This window comes from Panthera leo, chromosome B1, assembly GCF_018350215.1.
Source record: "Panthera leo isolate Ple1 chromosome B1, P.leo_Ple1_pat1.1, whole genome shotgun sequence".
Classification (NCBI taxonomy): domain Eukaryota; kingdom Metazoa; phylum Chordata; class Mammalia; order Carnivora; family Felidae; genus Panthera; species Panthera leo.
The window spans coordinates 55,398,268-55,415,288 of NC_056682.1; the positions used below are offsets into that span (position 1 = coordinate 55,398,268).

At 40.5% G+C, this 17,021-nt stretch overlaps 1 protein-coding gene across 1 annotated transcript in view; it reads right to left on the reverse strand.

Annotated features, from left to right (window-relative positions):
• Nucleotides 1-310: 310 nt before the first annotated feature.
• Nucleotides 311-17,021, reverse strand: part of GALNTL6 (polypeptide N-acetylgalactosaminyltransferase like 6) — a 1,201,435-nt gene continuing 1,184,724 nt past the window's right edge. Inside the window, exon 12 of the mRNA XM_042935079.1 lies at nucleotides 311-478. Within this exon, the coding sequence (XP_042791013.1) occupies nucleotides 311-478 (168 nt within the window). The remainder of the gene's footprint in view (nucleotides 479-17,021) is intronic.

A 17,021-nucleotide genomic window follows, 5' to 3' on the forward strand; every position in this document is an offset into this window, starting at 1 on the left:
ACCTGAGAAATGCTAGGATTTATTAACTCAGCAGTTGTTTTGAAAAGTCCTTAAGTAATCTTTGCCCTTGTCCAGCAAGGGCACTGCTAGTCTCGAGTTCTCAGATGCAGCTGGTGAGGTTCTCGGCCAAGTTCTTCAGATGCAGGAATTTCTGCAGGACAACCTACTTTGACATGGCATTTACAAATCTTTAAACCAGGCTTCCTGGATCTAGGAAATGTTATTCCTGACTCCTTCGACCCAGATGCTGGCTAAAATTTAGTTTTTATAATCTGTAGGTAATCACTCGTTCTTTCCTCCTTCCTTCTTCCTAGGAGCTGGCATGGTGGTTAAATTTTTCTAAAACAGTCATATTAAGATGTTCAAAAACCCACTGCTGAGTCTCAGATAGAGGGTCACATCTGGCCATGAAAATCTTCTTCTCTGCGGGGTTGCAGTCCACACAGCTGTTGCTCACAGGATGGAATAATGTTCTGTCCTGGAGGGGTCAGAAAGAAAAGAAAGGACTGACATGATATACGGTGAATGACTGGAGTCCAAAATACAGACAGGAAGTAAACATATCCGGGTTTACATTTCAGTATATACCCAGAGTGTGAAAAATAGGCCATCTCCCAAATTAAACAATAACAGGTTGGAGAGCTGCATGGAAAACAGTTTCCCAGCGCCCATCGGCAGTACATTGGGACTGCCAGAAACAGAGGTTCAATCAGAAACAGAGAAGTCGTTCCTTCACCGATTCTTTTAAAAAGTGATCCATCGGGGCGCCTGGGTGGCTCAGTCGGTTGAGCGTCCGACTTCAGCTCAGGTCACGATCTCACGGTTCGTGAGTTCGAGCCCCGCATCAGGCTCTGGGCTGATGGCTCAGAGCCTGGAGCCTGCTTCCGATTCTGTGTCTCCCTCTCTCTCTGCCCCTCCCCCATTCATGCTCTGTCTCTCTCTGTCTCAAAAATAAATAAACATTAAAAAGTGATCCATCCATTTTCTACTCTATGGTGAGTGCTTTGCTACATGCTTGGGTTTTAAAGATGCTAAGTATATAAGGTTGCTTCTCGAGTAGCTAATAATCTAGCTATTTGGGGAGAGGCACACAGACAAAAATGGTAATTTAGTCCATAGCAAACTACAACAGTAGCGCACACACACACACACACACACACGGCCAGGAGAGTCATACTCTTCCCTCCCTTTGTATTGAGCCTCTAATGGGAAAGAGAAATTTGAAAGAAACAGGCACCAAACAAGCTAGGTGCTCTGTTGCTCTCTTCAGAAGATATGGGGACGGAGATACCTGATGCACAGGCAGAATCTCAATGTACAAACTCAAATTTATTAGCTCCGAAGCTTAGTACCTTCAACCCCTCTTTCTGCCATCACAGCTCTTCCTGTGATGCAATTCTCATTGCTTTCTGTAAAAGGGAAGAGGCAGCCTTCACTTCTTTTTTACAGAGTTGCTAAGTACATGATAAAGATAACAGCTCTGTGAGAGACAGTTACCATCAGGATGCAAAGTTTAAGTGGTGAACAAGCCCACTATCTGAACAGGCTCTACTAACACACAGGTCTTTTTTTTTTTTTTTTTTTTTTTTTTTTTTTTAAAGTAATCTCTATGGCCAGTGTGGGATTCAAACTCATGACCCCTAGATCAAGAGTCACATGCTCTTCAAAGTGAGCCAACCAGGAGCCCCAACACACACCTCTTTTCATTGTTCAAGTAGGGACAAGGAAGTTAAAGCAAAGAGAAAAAAGATCTTTCCTTAACCACTAATAAAACTTTTTGTCTCTTACAGTGTCTATGGAAAAAAAAAAGCCAAGAACATGTAAAAGCATCCTCAAACCACTGCTTAAATGTCAGGATCAAATGCTGGTTTTTTTAGGAAATGTCCAGGGGTTCTGATTATTTTCTTTAGCTGTGGAATATTGGACTCCCAATGCGTTTAGAGTTAAAGAGTTTCTCAGGCAACCTGTGTCAATATTCCCAGGTTGCTTCTGGATGTTGAGACTCCATTAACCAATATTTAATGTCCTTTTAGGATCCGGATGTTTGCACAGTTAGGCACTGTGTGAAGGGAGAATAAGGAAGGAGAAAGGCAGTGCCTGCAATTTAGTGCTTGTTTCTATTTAGTGCAAGCAAAGAGCTCTGCCTAATACAAAGCCTCACTTTTCTGTGTTCTTAAGTTTCCTGGGTTTATTCGTGCATTTTACTTTCCTTCCACAAAGAGGGCTCCTGAGGCGTCCTCCATTTTCTTCACCTGAGGCTTTGCTAATGCGACTGCTGTTTGACAAGGAGGGGAAACTCTGAGGAACTCTGTCCTACTCTGGGTGGAGGGGGCAGATTCTAGTGGGGAGGCGGCCTTGTAGCTCACCCCACGCATCCTTCTCTCTTGGGGCGAAGCTTATGATTAGAGACCCCTTCTCTCAGCTGCAGTGCGCCCTTCCCTCTTGCTTCCCAGCATCTCTCACACTCAGTCTCCTGCCCCTTCTACCAGTTTTTAGCTACATGGGCCTAATGAAAAACTGGAATCAGTTTTTGAAAGATCCTTCTTAAGCTGTTAAGTTCCTGAACATTCTATGTGACCTACCAAATTCTAATTCATTCTGTTCCCCGTACATGTACTTCTTTCTTCTCCTTACTTATCTGTGTTTCCTTCTATTGTTCTCTTTGTCAATAGCTCAAGTGGGGACCTTTATATGCTCACAGTTTCTCCCCCAAAGCACATATTTCTATGAAAGCTAAAAAAAATGAGAAAAGAAAGGAGCAGAATGCGTTCCTATTCTCTTTCCTTTGCCAGCTTGTGTACTCAGTCTGGATGCAAAAGCCAATCCTGATTTTCTAAACAGTATTTGCTGAGCTATAAGGTGATCGTATTTCTCCCAATCTCAAATTGGAACACATTCTCTGACAGATACAGGTATATGCATGAAGACAATCAGACAGGCTATGCAAATTCAGCACAACCCTGAAAATCTGTTATTGTACTTCATGTTCAAATAAAAGTTGAAAAGTTGAATTCCCTAAATCCATCTATGGCTGAGAAGCTTCAGCAGTGAAATGAGAGGGTAGATAAGATTAATCTGTAAGGCCTCTCCTGGCCATAAAATTGAAGGAACATTTTATTCCAAAGTTCACTGGTGACAGAGACAAATGCTGGGGCAGCAAAGTAGAAACTATCAACAATACTGAGTTGATTGATAGATTGATCATTCTCTGGTTATAGACTGAGCTCTGTTCACCCTTGTCTTTGGAGTATCTGATAGGTCCCAGAGGCGAGGCTTCTGGAGGCCTTGCCAGCCTCTCCAGAGCCTGCTTCTTCCACTTTTGACCTTGGGGGCTGTGTACATTGCCATCTTTCTACATCCTACCGAGCTTTTGGATTATGAAATGTCTCTGCTGATGGTTTTCTTGGCTGGAATTAAGTCAGTGGAATGAGTAATCGTTCGTCAATATGGTCTCTTGTTCTATGACAGCCCTTTGCACTCCTACCCTTCATCTCATGATAAAAGATGGTCGTAACAGGTTGAATACAATGTTTTTTCCTTTGGAATAGACTTCTGAATGCTTTGGCAAGTCTGCTGTTCCAAAACCCCCTTAACGGGTGCTTTTAACCGGACTTCTCATTGTTCAGTCCTGACTGGGAAGCACAGCATATGTTCTGGCTGTTCAAAGTGCAATATAGCAAACTATGTCTCTGGTACCTCTCCCACCTTCCCTGCCTGCTTCCTCCCTTGTTTTTCTTGGGTTCCTTTTATATCTTTTCAAAAAATGTTTATTTATATTTATTTGTGAGAGAGAGAGAGAGGGAGGGAGGGAGGGAGACAGAGAATTGCAAGCAGGCTTTATGTTGTCTGCACCAGAGCCTGATGTGGGGCTTGAACGCACAAACCATGAGATAGTGACCTGAGCTGAGATCAAGAGCTGGATGCTTAACCGACTAAGCCACTCAGGTGCCCCTCCTATTTTTTTTTTTTGCCTAGGAAAATTAGAAACCCTTGAGCAAGCAATGAAAAAGTTCACATCCAGGGTTATGGAATTGTCCTTCATAATCAAATCAGGTCAGACTAAATATCCAGTTCTGGCCATTCAGCTCATGCTGTGAAAGGTGTAAGTGGGCCTTTTCAGGTAGCTCATTGAAAGGGACACCACTCCAAAGCAGGCCTGTGATCTGATTGGCATCTGTGTGACACTCATAGGCCAGCATTAAATTTGATTAGATGTCGCACTTCGACAGGGTTGGAACTTTGAAAGAATGAGTACGTTGTAGAAAGCATTCCATGTTGTGTTCAAGGTAGTAAAAGAACAAAACACCAGAGATGCAAAGACAATAAAAGAAGCGTGTGAGTTTACAATGTTTGGAAAGATGATTCTGAGGATAAAACTCCCACATAGTAGAAGGCAGCCTAGTACTGGCTATAGGGCTGGGATTTTGCTCTGCAGGGAATTTGGATCAAATTTCAGGCATGCCACGTACTTGTGTGACCTTGGACAGTATTTAATTCTCACAACCCCAGGTTCCTCATCTGTAAAATATAGATAATACTATATCCTTTGCAAGTTCGTTGTAAGGATAAAACGAGTTAATATATGTAAAATTGCTGGCACAATGTCCTAAATATAATAAGCGATTCCACTCTGCATCTTCCCTTAATTTATTTTTAGCCAGGGAGCATCCCCAATTCTAAAAATCAGAATGTACAAACCATCTGGCCCAAGACCAGCTATTCAAGAACAAATTGCATTTTCTGAAATCCTGGCAAAGTAGAATTTGCAAAAATCAGCACCTTCCCCAACCAGTTATCCGAATTGTTATACCAGCACCTTCCAATTTAAACAAAAGGACTTATGGGGGTGCCTGGGTGGCTCGGTTGGTTAAGTGTCTGACTTCAGCTCGGGTCATGATCTCACTGTCCTTGAGTTCGAACTCCCTGTCAGGCTCTGTGCTGACAGCCTGCTTCAGATTCTGTATCTTCCTCTCTCTCTGCCTTTCCTCCTCCACTTGTGCTCTGTCTCTCCCTCTCTCAAAAATAAATAAACATAAAAAATGTAAAAAAAGGATTTATGGAACAAAGGTGATACATGGCTCTGGAATGAGCCCTTCTTGGTAACTATGATCAGAGTTGGCATATGATTCATATGTTTCAGCCCTTTGTCTGAAATACAACACTGTTCAGGACAGCTTTCAAGAAGTATTTATTAAATATCTTTTGTTTTCTGGTATGTGTTAGGAGATAGGCTTAGAAAGATAATCTCAGATGTATCTCCTGACCTAAGAAGTGGGGGAGACCAACAGGTAAACAAGAAATGTACAAAGTAAGAAAGTGCCAGAGAGATTGCAGATGGGGGAGCGTAAGACGTATTAGGGTATTTCAGACGTAGAGAAGAACTTGAGAACAGAGATGTGATAGCATGCGCATTTATGCATTCAATTTATTCAACAAAAATTTATTTGGGACCTACTATTATCAGGCACTATTTCAGGTGTCTAAGATGTATCAATGAACTTAGCAAGACAAAAATCCCTGCCCTCTTGGATCTTACATGCTAGAGGCAGGGTGGAGGTGAGTCACTGGGGGCACAGGCAGTAAACAATGAGTGTAACAGGTAAAACATACAGTCAGCGTGAAAACTGAAATAGGGCAGCAAAAGGACACCTCATCGAGAAGGTGACCTTCGTGTAATCTTGCAGAAGGTGAGGGAATTAGCCGTGCCAATATCTGGGGGAAGAGAGTTCCAGACAGAGAGAATAGTCAGTGGAAAGGTGCTAAGCAGGATTGCACCGTGGTGGGTTAGAGGACCTGCGAGGGGGTGGGAGGAGTTGGGGGGGGGGGCAGGGAGTAGGATGAGATGAGATCAGAGGTAATGAAGAGCTAGATTATGTGCTGGGGACCAGCAAGTGATTTGGTGAATTCCAGATTATTATATCCAAGAGATATCATGCAGAGACTGGGGTGCACTGCTAAGGCTTGATTTTTCATGCAAGTGTTTGCGGGGGGAGGGGTGTATTAAATCCATTGGAGGATTTAATACAGTGAGCCACAGGATCCATATTTTGGGTAGTAACAGAGAAGAGGGTAGAGTTGGGGTAGGGTGGCGCTGGACTCTGGACGAGAGAATAGTCAGAGACTACTGCAGTCATCCAGATTTAAGCCGGCAAAAGCAAAAGCAAAACCAAAAGCAACGGGGGGTGAGTTGGAAGAGATGATCTATTTGAGAAGTAAATGTCTAGAACATTCTGATTAATGGACTGTGGGCATTGAAGTGGGGGAAGAAGAGGATGACTGGAGGAAAAGCAATGCTGAGGCAAGAAATGTTGAAAAAGGAACAGGATCAGCTGGGGGGAGAGGGGATAGTGATTTCGGTTTTAGGTATAACAAGTTGGGGGCAGCTATGAAGCATCCAGGTTCAGGCGTCCAATAAGCAGGTGGCTGTCAACTGGACCTGAGGACTTTTCTGTGCACAGTGGGAAAAACTGAGTTGATTCCTTCTACTGACTATTCATTTCTGGGTGACATACATTGAAAGAGAATGCTTTTGCAAGACAGAGCTCTTTCTCTCCGATGCCTTTGGTGTCTAATATGGATGTGGCTAGTTTTTAATCATAGTTTTATCCCTGACAATAATCTTTGATGGTCACTCGTCAGTGAGTTAGGTTTTCCATCTACAAAGTGAATGGTGTGGAGGGGAGAGTAGAATGAGATACGAGATAAAAATATCTGCCTTCCCACCTCTTAGCGTGGTGGAGAGGAACAAGGTTGATAGATGAATGTCCTTTGTGTTCTGGAAGAAAGACAAATTAGGCAGCTTTTTCCTGCCTATTTTTACTGTTGGCCTCTGGGAGAAGGCAAATAATACGTTGATAGGCATAACAGGGACAAAGCAGTCTTATTGTCTATCCTTTTCCATTTTTTTCTTTGACAGTTAGAATTCCTCACAGGATGAGAAAATTGGTCTTCTTGCATCAGTGGCTAATTTGGTCAATCAGAAATAATGCTTCTTAATGTCCTGACCGAGCCCCTTGGTGTGTGCACGGAGATGTCACCAGCTACAGCAAACCTTCCACCCCTACTCCTTGCTCTTCTCACTGGATTTTCCGGGCTATAGGCAAGTGATATACATGAGCGTACCCTCAATTCTCCAGAGGAGCCAGAATTATTAAAAAAAATCTAATCTGATTTGTTAGATAACTGCTCTTCAAACCAATCAAAGCCTTCCTGGTCTCTTAGTTAAATCCTTAGCATGGCCGACAGGGTCTTGTATCGTCCTGTCCAGGCCAGATGTCTGGTTCTATAGATCATCATTTTTCCTCACGTTCACACCTTTCAACTGGCTTCTCTCTGTTTTCCCAAGAAAACCAAGATCTTGCCTCCCTCAGGGCCTTTGCATAAGCTGATACTATATCCAGGGTCTTTTTCTCGGCCACTTCCTTCACTTGCCTAATTCCTACTCATCTTTTAGGTCTCCCTTTAAACGTTAGTTTGTAAGAGCAGGTTTGCCTACTTCTCTGACCTGGGTAGAGCCCCGTGTTTTGTGTTCTCATATTATCCTGTAACTTAATTAATTAATTTATTTTTGTCTGCCTCCCCACTAGACTGAAAGCTCCAAGAGTAGGGAAAACCCATCTGCTCCGTATCTTGTTTCCATCTGTCCACCGCTCTTCGTCTCCCCTCGGTAAACCTGGGAATCATATGAACATAACAATAGCTGCTTTTCATTGAGTATGAATCTATGTATCTGGCAGTGCTACGTATTCTACATAGGCTTTCTCATTTTATCTACCTTAACCACATAAGCAATAAGAAATAGCGAATGTGGACAAACAGGAAGCTGGGCTCATTTTTTATTTATTCAACAAATACTAATTAAGCACCAACTATATGCCAGCCAGTGTTTTAGGTACTATATGAAAGAAAGCAGAGAAACATCTCTGCTCTCATAGAATTTACATTCTAATATCTAGCCAGAGCTAAATAAATAAAATGGTACAAAACTCTATAATACAGAAATACAACTAATTAGCCCATTTCTCCCATATGTAAACTTGCTTGGAGAGCTAAGATCAAATCAGAGGTAGTTTGTTGAACACATGGTTTGTAATAGTGAACACTAATTGAACTCCTAAATGCCATGTCCTAGGTACATTTAAATTTTATTTAATCATTACAACAGGCCTTTAAGACAGATATGATTATTATCCCCTTTTTATAGATGAGGAAACAAAAATGCATAGTAAGGAAGTTTCCCAAGATCCCAGAGCCGGGACCCACCCTGGAGCCAGAACTCAAGTCTTCAATCCCACAGGACCTAGAGCCTCTGCTCTGGATCTCTAAGCTATGTTTCATCGTCCTTCTTGGCTGAGCCAACCAGCAATCCTCCACCTCTGCTCATGAGCAAATGTTATTTAAATACTAACTGAAATGTTTACAGTTCTTATTACCTAGATTCTTTTCTGTTAGTCCAAATGTTGGCAGGCATTTAATTCAGGAAGGCTTTATCCTTATGTTAGAGCTTGGGATAGTCTGCAATGGAGCCTCTCTTGTTCTGAGTGACGAGAGAGAACGGCAGTTAAGTTCATTAGGTAAAATGCTAACCGGTAGGGATATTGCCAAGTTACCTAGAAATGGCAAAAGATAAAAGGTCATGCCAACCAGGTGCGACATACAAATAAAAACAAGAGTGGAAGATAACACTATCGAAAAGGCAGTTTTATTGCTGTGCTGAATGTATTTCCCTCCTGGGAGTTAACCTCCATCTTGGTTGAATCCTTAATTTGAATCAAAGATCATAACTTCTTATGGTATAGTGACTTAAGTCTCCTATTAGAAATGGGGGTATGATGGAGATAGTGGGCATATTACTTTCAGCAAGGCATTTGAAAATCTCCTCTTTGTTTTCTTTTGGGCAAGCTGGAGAAATATGGGCTAGAAGAAATAACTATTAGGTAAATCTGTATCGGTTTGAATAACTTCATCCAAATGATGCTCATTAATGGATCAATGCCACCTCTATCTTACTATAGAAGGCTCAGTTCTTGGCCTTGGGTGTTGGGATCCACAACTCAGATGAGGGCATGAATGCGTGCAGATCTGATTCACGGATGGAATAAAACTCGTTTGATGGCTAATAAGTTAGGTAGAAAAATCAAAATCCAGGTTGAGGTAAATCTGGTGAGATAGAATTTCGTAGAAATAAATGGATGGCTACACAAGTATAAAAAGACACATTATACAGGTAGAAGACTGTAGAGATGTATCTCTGAGAAAAATGAGAAAAAGACGTGAGTTTTTATACTGAAAATTTATTAAAAAGCTAAATATGTGAATTTAAGGTAGAAAATCAATAAACTAAACCTAAACTGACAAAAATATATTGCTCATAACAAAAGGGAGCTGTAGGCTTATAACAAAGCACAAGAAACAGATTGCATTTTCTTTGGTTGGGACACACCTAGACCATTGTGTTCTGATCTGGGTATCATGATATTTTCTAGAACTATTTGGAGTATGTTAGGAGTGAGTTGAGGAAGATCCAGGAAGTTGAAGTAGATCCAAATTAAGTCATATGAAGAGTCGTGGCAGGAAATTGGCCTATTGAATCAGAAGTAAGGAGTAAAGATCAGGCAAGCATTGTTCAAATATTTGGGATCTGTATTCAGTGAAATGGATTAAATTTAATTGGTGTGTTTTCAAAGGCCAGGGAAGAACTTTTTAATTTTTTAAAACTGTTTATTTACTTTTGATAGAGAGAGAGGGAGCAAGTTGGGCTGGGGAAGAGAGAGAGGGAGACACAGAATCCGAAGCAGGCTCTAGGCTCTGAGCTGTCAGCACAGAGCCCCACGTGGGGCTTGAACTCCTGAGCTGTGAGATCATGACCTGAGCTGAAGTTGATGGCTTAACTGACTGAGCCACTCAGGCAGCCTTGAGGGAAGAACTTTTCAATACTTGGGACTGTCTAGAAATGAATGAGCTGAACTGGGAGTGTGTGACTGCCTGAGTACGACCACAAAGTCCAGGATTTTGTAGTGGGGCTTCATATATCATAACCAAAGTCGAATTGCATGCCTTTTAATTAAACTCTTCGTATATACTTTTCTCATTTTTGGTCTTAAATCAATACCTAACCGGAATGCTTTAAAAATAAGAACCTTGTGGCCTTCCATCTGGCATCTTGTGGACCAGCAGGATTTCATGAGCTGAGAGGCCAAAGCCCTGGCATATATCACAAGTTACAATAAATAGTCACATGTAGGCACATGCCAAGACTTCCACCCACTCACTTCGTAAACTAATGTGACTGTTACAATGTTATCAATGTAGCCGGAAAGGAAACTTCTTATCTGTGTTTCCTGTTTGATGTTATTTTTAAGTCCTTTCTAATGGCAGTTAAACTATGAGAACACCCCAGGGAGTAATGAAGAATAGAAATTTAAACCTTTCACTTTTAGTCTTTGGGGAGGCTGTGTATGTGGTCGTGAGACAAAGAGATGTGCTAAGGATTTGTGTCTTGTGTTTTTTCTTTTTAGTTGGAAGTATAGTTGACACAACGTTACACTGGTTTCAGGTTACAACATAGTGATTCAACGACTCTGTACCTTATGCGGTGCTCACGCTCACGGCAAATGTAGCTATCATCTGTCACCACACAACGTTATTACAATACCATTGACTATACCATTGATTATATATACCATTGACTATTACTCGTTCCATAACTGGAAGCCTCTACCTTTCACTTCCCTTCATTCTTTTTGTCCAACTCCCCATCCCTCTCCCCTCTGGCAAACATCAGTTTGTTCTCTGTACTTATGGGCCTGTTTCTGCTTTTTGTTTGTTTGTTCTTTTGTTTTTTAGATTCTACAAACAAGTGAAATCGTATGATATCTGTCTTTCACTGACTGACTTATTTCACTTAGCATTATACCCTCCAAGTCCATCCATATTGTTGCAAATGACAAGATCTCATCCTTTTTTATAGCTGAATAATATTCCATTACACACATACATATATATATCTCAATGTATATTATGAATGATATATATATATCAATGTGTATATATGTGTGTGTGTGTGTGTGTGTGTATACATATATATGTGTGTGTGTGTGTGTGTGTGTGTGTGTGTGTGTATATATATATATATATATATATATATATATATATCAGGCATTTTCTTTATCCATTCATCTATTAATGGACATTTGGGTTGCTTCCATGAATATTTGTTACATTTTATCCATCACAACTTGGGGTTCATGAAGAAGAAGATCATTTCAATAACTGAACCCAGTGTTTCTTTAATCCATTTAAAAATGCTTATTTAACAACTTCTATATATTAGATATTAAGCAGGCCAAACAGAAATAAAAGAAAAGTTCCCGCCCTCAGGTAGTTAACATCTATAAAGGAAGACTAACTATGCAGAATACAATGTTACAGGTACAAAAAAACAAAATGATATAGGAATACAAATAAGGGGGCAAGTTCCAACTAAAGCAAGAGGGACAGACAGGGTAAAGAAAATAGGTAAACTTTGGAGCTTGAAAAGGGATTCTCCATCTGGCTGCCCATAAGAATGTTTTAGGAGCCTTCAAAAAATACCAATACCCAGGCCTCCCCTTCTAGAGAGCCTCAGTCAGCCTTACCTTATGCCAGTAGCACACGGCCTTAAGGGTACTTTTACAATGTCCTGGAACCTGGCGCTTTCATAATGTTTGATATTTTTTTCTTTTCCTTGGTCAACATTTTCTTGGCTATTCTTGGCCTTTTCATTTCCATATAAATTTCAGAATCAGTTTATCAATTCAGACAAATGAGCCTGCTGGGATTTGGATTGGTTTTGCATTAAATGTATATACCTTTTTGAGAACTGTTATCTTCACAATATTGATTCTTATCCTTAAACATGATCCCTCTATATAGGGATATATATTTAAATTCCTCTTAGTGATGTTTGGTAGCTCTCTGTGTAAAGGTCTTTCACATCTGTTGTGAGATTTGTTTTTGTTCATGTGATGCTTTTCATGGTGATCAAATGAAATTGTTTTTGAATTTCATTATTTATTTGTTTTGTTGTTGTTGTTGCTGGCATATAGACATTTGGTTTTCTTTTTTTTAAATTTTAATGTTTATTTATTTTTTGAGAGACAGAGGCAGAGCATGAGCAGGGTAGGGGCAGAGAGAGGGGCAGACACAGAATACAAAGCAGGCTTCAGGCTCTGAGCTGTCAGCACAGAGCCTGATGTGGGGCTCAAACTCACAAGCTGTGAGATCACGACCTGAGCCAAAGTCAGACGCTTAACCGACTGAGCCACCCAGGTGCCCCGACATTTGCTTTTCTTATATTTACCTTGTATCCGAGACTATGCTAAAGGTATTTATAAATTTTAATAATTTAGATGTATAATCTTTTGGATTTTCTGTATATCCAACTATGTCATCTGTGAATTGACTGTTTTATTTGTTCCTTTCCAATTCTCGTATGTTGCAATTTCTTTATCTTGCTTGATTATTCGGGGTAGGTCATCCTGTACAATGTAAAACAGAAGTGATGATAGCAGACATTGTATTTTATTCCCAGTCTCTGGAGGAAAGCTTTAACATCTCACCACTAAGAGTGAATGATTGTTGTGGGTTTTTGGAGATACCCTTCTTATTTGATTAAGTTAGCTTATTTCCATTAGGTTAGTTTTTATATGGCTAAGACTATTTAGTCTTAGATGGTAAAAGCTTGAGGATTCATAGATAGACCCACGTATATAAGGTCCCTTGACTTTGACAAAAAGTGATATTTACATGTAGTGGGAAAGGAAATGGTCTTTTTAATAAATGATGATTGATCAGTTTGATATAAATATGAAAAAGGAATCGATCCCATATTACACTGTACACATAAAAATATTTCAGGGAATTATATACCAAAAAGTAGAAGATTAAACAATAAATCTTCCAAAGATGACTTAGAAGACTATCTTCATGACTTTGGTGTGGGAAAATATTTCCAAAAGAAGACACAAAAAACACTAATGATAAAGAATAGCTCTTTATCAAGATATTCCATGAGAAAGAAAAGGTAAGACATCAACTGGAATAAGATATTTACAATATGTATATCCAGCAAAACACTTGTATCTAGATATATTTTAAATGTCCTCCCAAACATTTATAAGAAAGAGTCAAACAATCCATCTTAAAAAAATGGTCAAAGACTTAACAGGTCCTTCACAAAGAAGATACCCAAGACAGCTAACAAGCATGTGATATCACTCTACAACCACAGAATGAAAAAGGGAAAAGAAAAAGAAACAATGCCAAGTGTTGACCAAAATGTGGAGGAACTGGATTCTCATGTAGTGTCTGCACCCTGCCCATAGCTTTTCAGGTCTCACTGACTCAGTACAGGTCCACCCAGCTCCCAATGCTGGGCCACTGTATCTCACTCCCTAAAGGCTGTTTCTCGCCACAGGAACAGTTCTGTCCATAAGAGGAACCACTGAGAGATGTCTGAGAATAAACTCCCCTCCCCTTAGGAATAATATTAACCAAAGATTAAGTGAGTTTCTTTGCTCTCTGATACATGCCCTATACCGTCTCCAGAGATTTTTGGTAGGCTTGAGTTCTAATTGCTCACAGTGGTACCTGCTTGATAAGTCACCCTTTATTGACTCCCACCCCCTCCCTGTCCACTTACCTCCTTCCTACCAAGATTTTGGGGGACCATCTCCCAAATAAAACACTCTCAAATTCTCGCATCAGGTATACATCTAGGGAAACCCAAATTAAGTACATATTATATGCCAATAAAAATGTGTATTTATAAAGGAACAAGGGAAATAGCTCTTAATTTTTTGAGGGGCGGAAGCAACAGTTAATATTGCTTAAGATAGGTTACTGTAGTGATGTGGTATATCAATGTGGTATTTTTTCAATGTAAAAAGTGCATTTGTCACCCACATGGGTGTAAATTTGATGATGTGGCCAGAAACTGCTAATTTTTGCATGTTAAGTTTAACTCACTTAATTATTATCCCTATGTTGTTGATAAGGAAGTTGAAAATCATAGATGCAAAATAACTTATTCAAGATCACATTACAGTTTGGGATGTGTTAGGCATCATAGGCAATCATTATGTTGAGCAGATCGTGAAGGGTCAGGATAAGAACTGCAGAAAGGCACTTTATCTTTTACTTCGTGTGAAACCAAGTACTATGACCAGATTTTGTATAAACTTTCTCTGACTTTATGACGGAAGCTGGGTTAGAGAGGGAAGGGATAGGCAGGATGACCTTTGAGGTAGCTCTTAACAGTAATCCAGGGGTCAGATAAGAAGGGCTGCAATTAGGTCAGGGGCTATAGGCATGGCCGAGAGGATAGATTTTAGAGATATTGGCCAAGGAGGGGTTGACAAGTCTTAGTGACTAATTAGATTTAGGGGTTGAAGAAGAGGGAAGAGAGTTTTTTATTTTGGATATTTGTTGATAATTTAAATATTTTTACTGAGGTCATTTCAACAAGTCATTGTTTTTGTAAGAGGGGTCCCCCTGGTGGTAAAAGAGAAACCAAGAATGAAATTCTTTCCCCGTGGTACTTGCTATTGTGGGACACGCTTGTATAAGGGAACCTAGTTACGAGACAATAAAATAGGGATCCTTATCCCCTTTTTTGTGGTAGCAATGACTCACATATAAGAATAACTGAAAGCTGGGGCGAGGTGGGGGCAATGGATATAGGTGGTCAAAAGTACAAACTTCCAGTTATAAGATGAGTAAGTTCTAGGGATGTAATGCATAGCATGGTGACTATAGTTAACAATACAGTGTTGTATATTGAAAGTTGTTAAGAGGGTAGAGCTTAAAAGTTTTCATCACAGAAAAAATCGTAACCCTGTAAGGTGATGGATGTGTTAACTAAACTGATAGTGGTGGTCTCCTTGCAATATATGCATATATCAAATTATTGCATTCTACACCTTAAATGCACACAATGTTATATGACAGTTATAGCTCAATAAAGCTGGGAAACAACCCAAAAGTCTTCCTGAAAAAAAATTACAACAACTGGGAGCCAACGGCTGCCGATGGGTCAGAAAGTGGGACCTGACAACAACCTTCACCCACTCAAGCAAAGTAGCATCTGGTCACCTTCCTTTTCTAAGAAATTGTCACGTAGCTGGAGGAAAGGTTGGCTGCTATCAGTGGTGCTGAATCCAGTAGGCACTGAACTCTCCCAAGGAACACTGATCCGATTTAAGAGCATGGCAGGGGAATAAGGAAAGACTTTATTTATTATTAATTTTTTTAAAAAAAATATTTACTTTTTGAGAGAGAGAGAGAGAGAGAGAGAGAGAGAACATGAGTGGCAGAAGGGCAGAGAGAGAGGGAGACAAAGAATCAGAAGCAGGCTCCAGGCTCTGGGCTGTCAGCACAGAGTCCGACACGGGGATCGAACTCATGGACCCGTGAGGTCGTGACCTGAGTCGAAGTCGGAGGCTCAACCGACTGAGCCACCAGGGGCCCCAAAGCTAATGACTTTAAAGCCAGATGCACCTGAATCTGAATGTTGGCTCCAGCACAAATATGCTGGTATTGGTTTCTTTCTCCGTGAATTATACATAATAGAATCTAGGTCGTTGCGAGGTTTGAGGGAATGTGGGTAAAGCACTAGCTCAGTGCCTCCTTAACAGTTGGAGATGATGATGATGATTACCTTAGGAGCTTAGGAGATGGCCCACTGCGGTCCTTTAGGCAATTAGTAGAGTCTTAGGGATCTTGTTTATTCATGAATATGCTAATAAAAGGAGGGAGCTCCAAAGCTGACTCAAAAGATGCTAAACTATCTGGAAGCTCCCAGGGCCAGGTAGCGCATCCAAATAAACAAGGTAACACCCCGGAGACACTTCTCTCTTGGTGCTTTCTCTCTTTATGCCTTGGGAATAATCCATGGGATAAACAAGAAGCACTTTCAAAAACAGGTGCATCTGAATAAGCCTGAGTCATCGACCAAGATGAGATATTTCAGAAACTTTCCATTTTGAGCCTTGGCTTGTTCCTGATTATGTATAAATACCTTGCTTGTTATATAAATACACAGTGAATGTAACCTTTTGCTAAGTAATGCAAGGCCAACAGCTACAAAAGCAACTGAGAAAAGGTGCCACAGCACAAGTGCATCCTGTAGCCGCTCCTTTTCACAAGTCCCTTAGGGTCCTGGAAGGTTTACAATGTTAAAGCTATAAGAGTTACCTCTTGAAATCACCACAGCCATTTTTTTTTCCTCTCCAGGAGCTCTGTGTGCATGTGTATTAGTTTGTTTTATCCATCTGTAAGCTTTTGTAAGCTCCCTAATGAAAACAACTATATTTTCTTGGCTTAATTGCACATTATTGAATGTTCTGTCTCTCATGCTATAAATGTACAATAACGAGAAATGGTCTGTTCATTAGGGAAAGCCAGCAAACTAGGGAAATGGTGAATCAGGTAGATTATCAATGTGCCCAGAAAGTAACTTCTTAAAGGCCAGAAGATAACCATAAAAACAAAACAACTTGATTATTGCACCACCCGTAGCTTGTACCATATTGAATAACAAAGAGGGGTTGGCAAGATTAATCATCTGTGATGAATTTTGTAAGGAAAACAGAAGGATACAACTGATGTGTTGTACTTTTCTGGACACATAGCCACAGCCTGCCAGATGCTATGGTGAGTGGTGCTGTGCAGAATATTCTTGTACAAATAGGTCTGCCTTTGAGTAGAATTTTAGGTGTCCACCGCTAAGAGGGGGAAACCAGAAAGCTATTAAGTGAGGGAACAAATATCAAAACCAGTGATCCCCCGTATTGATTCTTGGCAGATTCTTCCCTTTAGCTTTCTTGTATCCCTTAGGATACTGTTTACCTCCCCACAGGAGAGCCAAAGCTCATGATTAAAGTGGTGGGGGTGGCATTTTCTGTATAGTTTAGAGTAAGCCCGAATTATGCTAGGGTGTGAAAAGGCAAACACAGGGTGTCATCTTTCTGGCTGGGAAGGTC